Raw genomic sequence first — 13,181 nt, 5'->3', positions numbered from 1 at the left:
ATAAAAGGCAATCTATTTAGGTCTGAGACAGGGAGGAATTTTTTTGCTCAGAGGGTATTGAACCTTTGGAATTCTCTCTACCAAAGGACTGTAGAAGCTCAGTTGTTGAGTAAGTTCCAGACATATTGACAGATTTTTAGTTACTAATGACATCAAAGGATATGGGGATAGCATGGGAATATGACATTGAGGGAAAGGATCAACCATGATCTACAATGGCACAGCAGGCCAAAAGGTGTGAAAAATGGTCTACTCTTGCTCCTATGCTCCCAACTCATGAACAATGTTAGGAAGGATTTGAGAGTAGGACATTCTGTCTTCACTACTGCTGAATGGTGTAAGGTAAAGGGAAATCTGGGCAGAGAAAAGGAAAGGAAATAATATAAAGACTAAAATGAAAATGATTATCCCCTTCATCATTAGACATAAAATATAACTTTTCCAAAGCCACTGTCTAAATGAGTAACTACAATTCTGATATTATGTTCTGACCATTCTAGCCATAATAGGGCTGGCCATCTGCTGTTAGAAGGTCCCATATGGAAAATATGACCTATACATTAATTGTCATAAAAATATCCTTCATTATTTGGTGTATACCATTTAAACACTTAACAAGGCAGAGAATTCCAATGTCGCTTACCTCATTGAGGATTTCACAAGGAGTCATTGCTTGTATAACAGCCAATAAGCACCCCATTGAGAATATCACTAGACCAACACACTGCGGCCCAATTATTGACATGGTCCGTCACAGAATGTTTTCTATAAATTAATATGTTTACAAGTTGTTTTAAAATATAAGTACATGTAGTAATAAACAAAATATACAAGAATTAAAAGCAATGCATTATCTCTTTATGACCAACTATTCCTAGAATAAAAAGTAATAAGTTTATAAATAATTGTAGAATCCAACTGGTGTCATATGATTGTTAGAAAGCTAATTCAAGTATTAATACGGTCTTGAGCACATCAGGATCATCTCTCAAATATCTTTCTTTTGTGTGTTACACCTGTTAGAATAATCTGCATGTCAGAAATTCTTTTGCAATCAATTCATACAACATTAGATAGTCACGGAATCAATCTGGAATAAAGTAATGAATTTTTTAAAATAAATTGATTCATGGGATGTGGGCATTGCTGGCTGGGCAAGCATTTATTGCCTATCCCTAACTGACCTTGAGAAAATGATGATAAGGTACCGTCTTGAACTGCTACAGTCCAATATCGTAGGCCCATCCACAATGCTAACATGGAGGGAGATCCAGGATTTTGACCCAGCAACAGTGAAAGAAAGGCAAAATATTTCCATGTCAAGGTGGTGTGTGTGGCTTGGAATAGAATTTACAGGTGGCAGTGTTCCTCATGTATCTGCTGTCCTTTTCAAGGTAGTGGTTATAGCTTTAGAAGATGCTTCTAAGATGAATTGTTGCAGTGCATCTTATACATGGCACACACTGCTGCTGCTTCTGTACATTGGTCAAGGGGATGAATGTTTAAGGATATGGTGTTAATGAAGTGTGTAGCTTTGTATCAGATGGTGACAAGATTCTGGAGTGTTGTTGGAGCTGCACTTATCCTGGCAAGAGAGGAGTGTTCCATTATACTCTTGACTTGTGCCTGGTAGATATTAGAGAGAGTCTGGGAAGTTAATCACTGCAGGATTCCAACATGCTGGCCTGCTCTTATAGCCAGAGTACTTATAGTAAGGAATTTAGTGATCGTAATGGCATTGAATTTCAAATGGCAATGATTATATTCTGTTTTGTTGAACATAGTCATTGCCTGGCATTTGTATGCATGATTGTTACATGCCATGTTACAGATCAAGCCTGGCCAGGTCTTGTTGCATTTGGACATGAATGCTGGAGTATCTTAGGCGTCACAAATGGTGCTGAACATTGTACAACCTTTAGCCATCATCCTCTAATCTTATGATGGATGGAAGATCATTAATGAAGCAGCTGGAGATGGTTACACTTGAACTCCTGCAGTGATGTTCTGGAGCTGAAATGACTGACATCCAACAATCTCAATCATCTTCCTTATGCTGAGTATGACTCTTAGCAGCAGAGAGTTTTCCCCACTGGTTCTCATTGACTCTAGTAATGATGGGGATCCTTGATTCCATGTCAGCATTTCTATCAAGGGCAGACCCGTCACCTCACCTGGAACTTACTTCTTTTGTAACAAAAAAGTTTATAATGTAAATTGAGTAATAACAATCTTCTTATCTGATTAATAAAGTTTTCAAATAACATGAAAATCAGGTAGAGCAGCAGAAATGAATCGTTTAATCTGTTTATTACCAACAATAACACATCAATGCCATGTCAGTTAGTAACATGCCAGCCACTGAGTCATAAGGATTTGCATTCAAGTCCTACTCCAAGGTATGAGCTCAAATATCGAAGGTGACTCTTGTGAATCCTGAATGTTCCCTTGAGGGAGCATTGAACTGTTGGTTGTGTCATCTTTTAGCCTAGCGTTTAAATCAGGAACCCAGCTGCCTGTTCAGTGGATGCAATAGGCCCCAGGTTCCTGTTTCAGTGACAAGCAGGAGAGCTATCCCTAGTGTAAAATAAAAACAGAAAACACTAATAATTTAATGGATCAGACAGTATCTGTTTGATTGAAAGTTTGATTCCAGTATGTTAATCTTCCTTGAAATCGTTGCCTTTTGTTCCCTGCTCAATATTTACCCCACAAAACATTTCAAAAAAACAAGTTTTCTAGTCATATCACATTGGTTGCTTCATTCTCACCACTACAACAAAATAATTTAACAAGTACTTCCTTGTCTGTGAAGTGCTTTCTAAATGCAAGTCCTTCCTTGATCTAATATTAGACAGCATGTATTGGCTAACACTAGAAAATGGGCTTCTAAAGAACTACACTTCCTCTCCTGCCTTTGAGTGTTTGGTAGTGGTTACAAAGGTGGTAGATTCATTGTTTATACATAGTCCTGAAGTGGAAAGCAGCCAACAAACTCAAATATTATTCCAGTGCACTGCAGGTTAGATCTTGCAGTTGCCAGAGCCAGAACCTTCCATGTCCCAACTGTAAATAAATTGAGACATATTTTTTTCTCATGGCAGGGGGAAGGGAGGAAGATTACAGCTATTGTTCTGCAAAAACAATGTAGGATATAAATTTGGCATTTTCCCCTGCTTTTTGGTTCAGGACATTATTATTAAACATTTTAAAAAAATAGGAGGCATTTACCAGTCTATCAATAGGAACTGCCATTTATTTGCAGATTGTTAACCAATGAGTGTCCTTTAGTTCCATGCTAGGAATTATTTGAGACAATCTGAAGCTATCTGATATATGTGAAGCTTGTTGTTGTCAAGGTTGTTATGGATCCTTAAATTTCAGAAAGCAGGAGTGATATCTCTCTGTTGGCTGTGCATTGACAGCTGTGGGAAGTTATAGAAGTTTTGTGTCTCAAGACAGTATTTCCTTCCTCTATCCAAGGGCTAGAACAAAGGGCTGGACAAAGAGAAGACCCAGTCTGGTTTCTGGAATGCAAGAGCTCAAAACTTCCATTTGGTGCCAAGGATGTAGGGACACAAAACCTGAAAGAAAATCCTGCCCCAAGTGTTCAGCTGCAAGGTGGACATTACCCCAATTTATCTGTCACCAAGTAGTAGGTGAGGTGTTTTTGAGTAATGTTTGCCAAACCAATACAAACATAAAGTGATGGAGAAACTCAACAGATCTGGCAGCATCTGTAGAGAGAGAAGAAGCAGAGATAAGGTTGAGACCTCAATGATCCTTCATCAGAACCCATTAAGTTATGAAAAAGGATCTCTGGACTCAAAATATCTCTTCCTCTCTCTCTACAGAAGCTGCACACCTGCTGAGTTTCTCCAGCACTTTTGGTTTGTATTTCAAATTTCCAGTGTTCATATTTCTTTGTTTGTGATTTCTTCAGCCAAGTTTGTGGAAACTATGTGTTTTGTGTTTGAAATTGGTTATTTAAAGGGCTGATGTTCACTGTCAGGGAAGTCAGAGGAACATCTGACCCACATATGGGAACTGTGGTCAGTGTCTTTAGAAGGTGACATGAGCAGGATATAGAGCAGAGAATTCAGTGGGAAACCACTCAAACAGTGAGGCAAAGGAGAAGAAGAGCAAAGACATTCCACTGAAGGTCCTATCAAGCGTTTTCCAACAGCACATAATATACCCACATCCTGGAGCTGATCCAAAGGTGACTCTGTTTAGCTTTGCAATGATAACCAAACTGTGTTGCCTCCATCAACTCAACCCAGCTCCCACAACAGGATGAGGCTTGTCATGATGAGGGTACTATTGAAGTAGTACAAAGCTGCAGGAAAGATTGCTGGATGACTGTGAGTGCCGATACATCACATAGAATGCTGGGATTGCACCCTAGGTGGTACCAGCTGTACTTGCTGGCAGCCATCATGGATCTCATGACCAACATCTGAACATTTCACTGCAGCACTCGGAAATTCATGGGCTCCCCTTTGTGGAATTTGAGAAGGTGGACTCAAGACGTCATGTAACAGCTCTGTCCGTCACTGTAGTTTTGAGTGAAGCATTAATTCCTCACTCAAAATGAGATGTTCCAACTTCTATTCGAAACCCCATACCAGCATGGACTTGGACTCCTCCATTCTCCTTGACAGTGACATGAGGCTCCTCAGTGAGCCATCCTCCCAATATGAAGTTTCCTGTTATATGTAACAATATAAAACTCAGGAGCTGAAGTAAGCCATTCAGCCCGTCGAGTTTGTTCTGCCGTTTAGTAAGATCATGGCTAACCTGATAATGCTGAATTCCACTTTCGAGCCTTTCCCTTGCTATGCAACAACATGGTCACCAGCATTCTTCTGAATACTACACCATCAAAGTCCTCAGCTCAGACCCCTAGATTCAAACCCCTACAGTATGACTTCCGCACACATACTCCAAGTCGCTTGAAACAAGGACCAATATTCCATGAACCTTCCTGATTACCTACTGTAACTTTGTGCTAGCTTTCTGTGTGTTGTGCACAAGTACACCCAAGTCCCTTCATGTTGCAGTTTTCTGCAGTTTTTCTCCATTTAAATAATATGCTGTTCTTTTGTTCTTCCTTCCAAAATGAACAACTTCACATTTTCCCAAATTATACTCTATTTGCCAACTTTAGCCCACTTATTTAACCTATCAATATCTCTCTGTAAGCTGTTTGTATCCATCTCAAACCTACCTATGCTTGTGTCATCCGCAAATTTGGCTACAGTACATTCAAGTACTTCTCCCAAGTCACTTATATAATCAGTTGTGGTCCCAGCACTGTTTTCTGTGGAACCTCATTGGTTACAGGTCACCAACCTGAAAAACGACCCCATATCTCCATTCACTGTTTCCTGCTTATTAGCCACTTTACTATCAATGCCAGTGTCCCACCTGCAACACTGTGGGTTCTTATTATATGACTTAAAGGGGCAGCATGGTGGCTCAGTGGTTAGCACTGCAGCCTCATAGCGCCAGGGACCCAGGTTCAATTCCAGCCTTGGGCGACTGTCTGTGTGGAGTTTGCACATTCTCCCCGCGTCTGCGTGGGTTTCCTCCCACAGTCCAAAGATGTGCAAGCAAGGTGGATTGGCCATGCTAAATTACCTGTAGTGTTCAGGGGTGTGTGGCCTATAGGGGGATGGGTCTGGGTGGGATGCTTCAAGGGACTTGTTAGGCCAAAGGGCCTGTTTCCACACTGTAGGGAATCTAATCTAATCTAACATTTTATGAGGTACCAAGATGGATGTTTTCTAGAAGTCCAAACACAGTACGTCTACTGGTTTCCCTCTTAAGAAATACCACATGCATGGAAATGAGCAAATTGCAAGGAGCATTGCCAAATGACAGGTAATAGTTACAGGTTTGGGAGTTGTTGTACGTTAGGCTTTCAGATCAACATTAGAATACCATATTTAGGTTAAAGGTAATTACTTTAAGAGAAAGTATGCAAAATGTATAAAAGAAGTTGCTTTCAGCAAGGAACACTCAGAGTATAGCTTGGGAAAGAGAGGGAAAAAGTAGCAAAAAAGAACTGTGAAATGTGTGATTACAACAGTTAAGATCAACTCTGGAATTAGAATTGAAGTTTTAAAGCTGCATTAGGGCTTTTTTATGTATACCCAAGTTAACTGGATAAGTTAAAATATCAAAACAAAACTTTTCAAATCAGGAGACCAGGCTCAAGGGACTAGGATCCAAGGAAGGATATACTGTCATATATGAAAACCATCATGCCACACCTTGGTGATAGAAAGTTTACTATTATTCTTCATTGTTCAAAAGCCCTTGTTAGTTGTCTTCTATATTAGGGACTATCCTTTTTGCGAATAAGGATAAATCTAGCAACAGTTTTCTTAATCCAGAAACTCAACAATATATTGTACATTTGAGAGTAAACAACTCATACCTCTTCCATGAAGGTTTAGATCATTCTCCTTGGAATGCACCACATCACTGCCATCATCCTGTGCCAGGACTGAGTGAAGGAGCATTGAGACTCTCGGAATTTTTGTTGACAGCTGCCCTGACACCATTGGAAGAGAGACAGTGGGAACTGCAGATGCTGGAGAATCCGAGATAACAAAGTGTGGAGCTGGATGAACACAGCAGGCCAAGCAGCATCTTAGGAAGAGCTGCTTGGCCTGCTGTGTTCATCCAGCTCCACACTTTGTTACCATTGGAAGAGATATCTGATAGCAATGGGTAGCAGTTAGAGATGTCTCAGAGTTGACAGCAGAGTCTCTGTCAAAGTGGGATGCAGTGCCATATTCATGGAGCTGACCATTAGCTTCATGATGCACAAAATAAGCCCTGTGTTCAAATGTCCACTTACAGCTGAACTGCTCCATACTCCCAGCCATCGTCCAGAAGTTCCCTGGCAGACTGTTCAAGACCCCTAGCATTTTCTGGTATAGCCTCACTAACTCCATTGAGTCCACAAATGTGATTCTAAACTTCCTATTGTTTGATATTTTAATATTCAACTTTGTCCTCACACTAATCTTTTTCCATTCTTCTTCTGCAGGCTTCCAATGAAACTCAAGGAACAACACTTCATATTTCAACTCAGCACTTTAAGCTTTCTGGACTCAACACTGAATTCATCAGTTCACATCATAACTTCTGCCCCATTTTGCGTCAGTTTTGATTGCTGATTTGTTTTCCCCGATCTTGTTTCATTTTCTCCTTTGTTTTCAGATGGCAGCAATTCATGATCCTGCAACCTATGTATCTTTTACGCACAATTTTTATCTATTCATTTGTCCTGTTAACACTACTTTGCACTAAAATGGTTAACAACTAGAAGTAGCTGTTATCAACTGTTGTAACTGGTCCCAATTCCCAATTTTCAACTGTTTCTATTGAACTGGTTCCATTTTGAGTTCTTTTACCGTTTAATCTCTCCTGCCCTTCACTCAGTCATAGGCCTGCCATTTTCTTCCTGTTTCCAGCTTTTCATTTATTCAAAACCTATTACATTTCTACCTTTTCCCAGGAAAGAGCACACAGATCTGAAATGTTCTCACAGTAGAATTTTCCAAAATTTCTTTTAGGTGTTGGGTAGGTGCTAAAACATGCAGGACAACCTCCACTAACCTCCCCCGCCCCCACTCTAACGAAAGGCGAGCCCATCCCAAGTGCACGAATAGACACTTAAGTGGTCGTCTGGTCGACATTCAATACATGACTTCCTGAGATAGCGAAGGCTCACTCTTATGTGAAGCACTGGCCCATCAGATGCCACAGTGTGAAGTAGTGCCATCTCAGGGCCTGAGGCTACGGTTCTTTTTTACAAATTCACTCATGGGGTGTGGTTGGCTCTGGCTGGCCTACATTTATTGCCCGTCCCTAGTTGCCCTTGAGAAAGTGGTGGTGAGCTGCCTTCTTGAGCTGCTGCAATCCACATACTGTGGATTGAGCCACAATGCCATTACAGGAAATTCTAGGATGTTGAACCACCAGTGAAGAAATGGCGATATATTTCCAAGACCAGGATGGTGAGTGGCTTGGGGGCGAGCTTGCAATTGGTGGTGTTCCCATGTATCTGTTGCCCTTGTCCTTCTAGATGGAAGTGGTTATAGAATTGGAAGGTGTTGTCTGAGAATCTTTGGTGAATTTCGACAGTGCATCTTGTAGATAGCACACATTGCTGCTACTAAGCGTCAGTGGTGGAGGGAGTGGATGTGGATGCCAAGCAAGTTGCTTTGCCCTGGGTGTGTCAAGTTACTTGAAGATTGTTGTAGTTGCATCCATCCAGGCAACTGACCACCAAAACATCATCTCCCAAACCATCCACAACCTCATCACCTCAGGTGACCTCCCTCCCACAGCTTCGAACCTCATCGTTTCCCAACGCTGCGCTGCCCGTTTCTTTCTCCTTCCCAAAATCCACAAACCTGACTGCCCTGGTTGACCTATTGTCTCCGCCTGCTCCTGTCCCACCAACTTATCTCCACTTACCTCAACTCCATTTTCATCCCCTTTGTCCAGGAACTCCACACCTACCTCAGTGACACCACCTATGCCCTTCACCTCCTCCAGAACTTCCAATTCCCAGGTCCCCAACACGTCATGTTTACCAGGGACGTCTAGTCCCTATACACTTGCATTCTCCATACGGATGGCCTAAAGGCCCTCCGCTTCTTTCTGTCCCACAGGGCTGACCAGTTCCCCTCCAATGACACCCTCATCCACTTAGCCAAATTCGTCCTCACCGTCAATAAATTCTCCTTCAATTCTTCCCACTTCCTACAGACAAAGGGAGTGACCTTGGCTACCCACATGGACCCAAGCTATGTCTGCCTCTTTGTCGGATATGTGAAACAATCCCTCTTCCATTGCTACACTGGCCCCAAATCCCACCTCTTCCTCCATTACATCAATGACTGTATCAGCGCTGCCTCGTGCTCCCACAAGGAGCTTGAACAGTTCATCCACTTCATTAACACATCCCTCCCCAACCTTAAGCTCACCTGGACCATCTCCAATACCAGTCTCTCCTTTCCATCTCTAGCAACCATCCGGAAACCAGTATCCATTTCAAGCCTACTGACTCCCACAGCTACCTAGAATACACCTCCTGCCACCCAACTTCCTGCAAAAATGCCATCCCCTATCCCCAATTCCTTTGCATCTGCCACATTGGCTCTCGAGATGAGGCATTCCACTCCCAGATGTCCCTGTTGTGCTCGATTTTCAAGGACTGCAACTTGCCCTCTACAGTAGTTGAGAACGCCTTTGACCTTGGCTGTCGCATTTCCCGCAACTCATCCCTCACACCCCCCTCTCTGTAATAACAACCAAAACAGAATCCCCCTCATCCTCATGTACCACCCCACCAAACTCTGGATCCAACACATCATCCTCTGGCACTTCCGCCATCTGCAATCTGACCCCACTACTAAAGACATTTTTCCCTCCCCAACCTTGTCTGCTTTCTGGAGGGACCAGTCTCTCAGTGACTCCCTTGTCCACTCCACACTCCCCAATAGCCCCACCACACCCGACACTTTTCCCTGCAACCGTAGGAAGTGCTACACCTGTCCCGACATCTCCCCCCTCACCCCCATCCCAGGCCGCGAGAAGACCTTCTATATCAAACAGATGTTCACCATGCTCATCTGCTATTGTGGTATACTGTTTCCGCTGCTCCCAATGTGGCCTCCTTTACATCAGGGAAACCAAGCAGAAGCTTGGGGACTGCTTTGTGCAACACCTACACTCGGTTCATGACAGACATCTGTACCTCCCAGATGTGAACCATTTCAACTCACCCTCCCACTCCTTGGACAACATGTCTGTCCTGGACCTCCTCCGCTGCCACAATGATACCAGCCGAAGGTTGCAGGAACAGCATCTCATATTTCACTTGGGAATCCTGCAGCCCAATGGTCTCAATGTGGAATTCACAAGCTTCAAATTCTCCCCTCCTCCAACCACATCCAAAACCAGCCCAGCTCTTACCCGCCTCCCTAACCTGTCCACCCATCTATCTACTCTTCCCACCTCAAGCCCCATCCCCATCTCCTACCTACTAGCCTCATCCCGCCTCCTTGACCTGTCTGTCCTCTCTGGACTGACCTATTCCCTTCCCTAACTCCCCACCTACACTCACCTTTACTGGCTCCAGCCCCACGTCTTTAACCTGTCTGTTTCCTCTCCCTCTACCTTCTCCTTTATCTGTCTTCTATCCGCCTCCCCCTCTTTCCCTATTTATTTCAGAATCACGTTCCCCTCCCCCATTTCTGAAGAAGGGTCTAGACCCGAAACGTCAGCTTTTCTGCTCCTCTTTTGGCCTGCTGTGTTCATCCAACTCTACACTTTGTTATATTGGAGTATTCCACAGAACTCATCCAAAGTTCAGGAGCAGTGAGCAAGCTTTGGTGGGTTGGGTGGGGTGGGGTTGGGGGAGTCCAAGGTTGTAGGGAGCTTGCAGGAAGGAATGGTAGTCAGGAAGTCAGAGGCAGGACAAGAGGTTGGATTTCAATAGTCAGTCCCCAAGTCCCATCTGTACTCCCAATCACCACAACTTTGGAACAGTTTGTACCCTGCCCAAGTGAACCCCCAGGAGACAGACCACTTTCTCTTACTAATCATAGAATCACAGAAGTATTATGGCATAGAATAAGGTCCTCAGTCCATTGTGCCAGCCCCTCCTTGTTAAAAAAACATCACTACCTAATGCCAATCTCATGCTCGCTCTCCATTTGGAAAGGCTGACAGTTCTCACATGCAGCAGTTTCATATGGTGGCCATTTATCGCCTTTCCTGCCACTTTGCTCAGCACTTTTAGGAGGGAGAGATTCTACGCACACATTATCTTGCCACAAATACTGCCAGACCTGGAGTAATTCCAGAATTTTCCACTTTATTCCCCTGTAAAAGTGCTGCTTGCCTTGATGTGGTAGTAGAGAGGCTCAATTTCCTATGCTCCTGAACAGGCATATAACATGCTGGGCAACATCAATTTAACATGGCCCCTGTGACTGTCTGAATAGAGATGCAGGACACATGCCCACCCCTGGTGCGCTCGGTTTCAGGCACAATTAAATTTCCAGGCAGTTGTTGAAACGTTATGATCACACTGTGTCAACTTCCATCAGAGTTTTGTTGCTTTATTCACTTCTAGTTATTAATGGTCAAATGTCTCACTGATCTTATAGTAAGGGATGGCCATTTGCTGTTTCAAATTCAGAACATATAAGGAGCATTTGACAACAGTCATCAAGCCATACAGCATGGAAACAGACTGTTTGGTCTAACTAATCCGTGCCAACCATAAACCCAAACTAAACTAGTCTCACCTGTCCACTATTGACCAACATTCCTCCAAACATTTCTTATTCATGTACTTATCCAAATGTCTTTTAAACATTGTAACTGTACACACAACATCACTTCCTCTGGAAGTTCATTCCATTTACACTGTAAAAAAAATTTGCCTCATGTATTACTTAAATCTTTCTGCTCTCGCCTTAAAAAACAAGCCAATTTGACTTTGTCAGCATGTTTGCTTTGATGGTTCATAAAGAGGAACTGCTGAAAGGTTGCAAATGATTCGAAGGCAAAATTGACATGCAGCAGGGTATATTCTCACTACAATCTTGAATAGTTCCAATTTCAATGTTCAGATCTCTTCAATAGGGTGGTGTCAAACTTAAATGAAGAACATACATGATGGGTAAGCCTCAACTGTATATTAGTGTAATCTTGTACGAGATAAAAGCAAGCTAAGGAATTAGTAATGTGCAGGCTTTTGTCAGATCCTCCCCTTTTGAATCCTGCGCTCTGTATGCCTGTACTCAAAATTGTTTCACTTCACATCTATTGCACATATTACCCTTGTACAGTTGGTTTTTCTCAGTATTTGTCTACGCTATTATTGCTCTATTTGATCCTGCACCCTTGTTCTCCAAGATTTCTTACACCACGGCCCGCCAGTAACACCATCATCAGGCCACTGGATCCAATACTCGTCTGTAGAGAACTTAATCCCTCAGACTCCACCATTACTTCCCTATCAACAGATCCCTGCATGTTTAAGGCAGAGATAATTATTTCCTTTCTTGTAAGGCCAAAAGACTGAATACTGAAGTCGACAGAGATAAAAATCTCTTACCTGAAAGATATTTAATTTTTAAAAGCCTGGTTTCTTGCTGCTGTTTTCCTCTTCGGAGTGTCTGTAATGTGGGTGTGCCACAGTGCAAAGGTTGCAGCCTATATTAACCTTCTCCAGGTTATAAACCGTTTGCAGTTGCTGATCGTTGCAGTCTAAGCATTGGCTAATCTTTAACGAGACAAGCAAATCAAACTCTTTCCATGCCTCTTTTCATCCAGTATTGGGTTAGTGAACTAAAGGGATCTATGGCCTCGCAATACAACCAGTTTTGTGTCATTTAACACCTAGTGACAGAAACCAATGCTTGTTCTGAAATCGAACCAGGCTGTGTGGAATTTGACTGCTTATATTTGCATAGTTTCCTGGCGAATCAGTGTCACGGATTGAGTGGATATCTTGCCTTACCTGCGAAATTTTACCTGTAGGTTTACTCAATCTCACAATAAAGAGACAACAGTAAACATCACAGAGACAGATCAAGTTTTTCTGGTGACAGTATAAATATGGGCAGATTTTACATTCTTTTAGAGGAATGCAATTGCCCAACACTTTCCACTATATCACCGACAATGGAACAAAATCATTGTGCCAGTGCAAAATTAACCTTTAAATTGCCACACTGCCAGTTGTTTGGTTTCCTCAAGCCCAAAAACTGACTAGTGTAATTTAGAATAATCTATCCTTCTGAACTCACTGGAAGGATTTTGTTGAATAAACAGAATGGCATCTATTGCATTCAGACACTGCTTGCAATCATTTCTGACCTACGTTACTGCAAAGCAATGTAACAACCGTTTGTTGTTGAGGAGCATTCAAGCACCACTTCTGGCCCCTACAACATTCTGCATTATTCTGATCAAGTCTTCATGACACCAGCATAATGGGAGGTGTTCACTGCACTCAAGTATTAACCCTTTCAGACCCATATACAACAGTGTCAAGTGAAACAGAGGCTGGTATCTCATCACCAAATCACCCTTTATTTGCATATGCGCAGTATATGACTCTAACCAACCAACTCAGA

At 42.6% G+C, this 13,181-nt stretch overlaps 1 protein-coding gene across 1 annotated transcript in view; it reads right to left on the bottom strand.

Moving 5' to 3' along the window:
- Positions 1 to 12,416, bottom strand: part of LOC125456258 (leucine-rich repeat-containing protein 19-like) — a 45,078-nt gene extending 32,662 nt beyond the window's left edge. Inside the window, exons 1-2 of the mRNA XM_048539242.2 lie at positions 12,158 to 12,416; positions 644 to 765 (exon numbers count right to left, since the gene is read on the bottom strand). Of these exons, the coding sequence (XP_048395199.1) occupies positions 644 to 745 (102 nt within the window). The 5' untranslated portion in view covers positions 746 to 765; positions 12,158 to 12,416. The remainder of the gene's footprint in view (positions 1 to 643; positions 766 to 12,157) is intronic.
- Positions 12,417 to 13,181: the final 765 nt, after the last annotated feature.

Source organism: Stegostoma tigrinum, chromosome 8 (assembly GCF_030684315.1).
Source record: "Stegostoma tigrinum isolate sSteTig4 chromosome 8, sSteTig4.hap1, whole genome shotgun sequence".
Classification (NCBI taxonomy): Eukaryota; Metazoa; Chordata; class Chondrichthyes; order Orectolobiformes; family Stegostomatidae; genus Stegostoma; species Stegostoma tigrinum.
The sequence above is the reverse complement of the archived record's forward strand: the minus strand, read 5'-3'. Positions and strand labels throughout refer to the sequence as shown.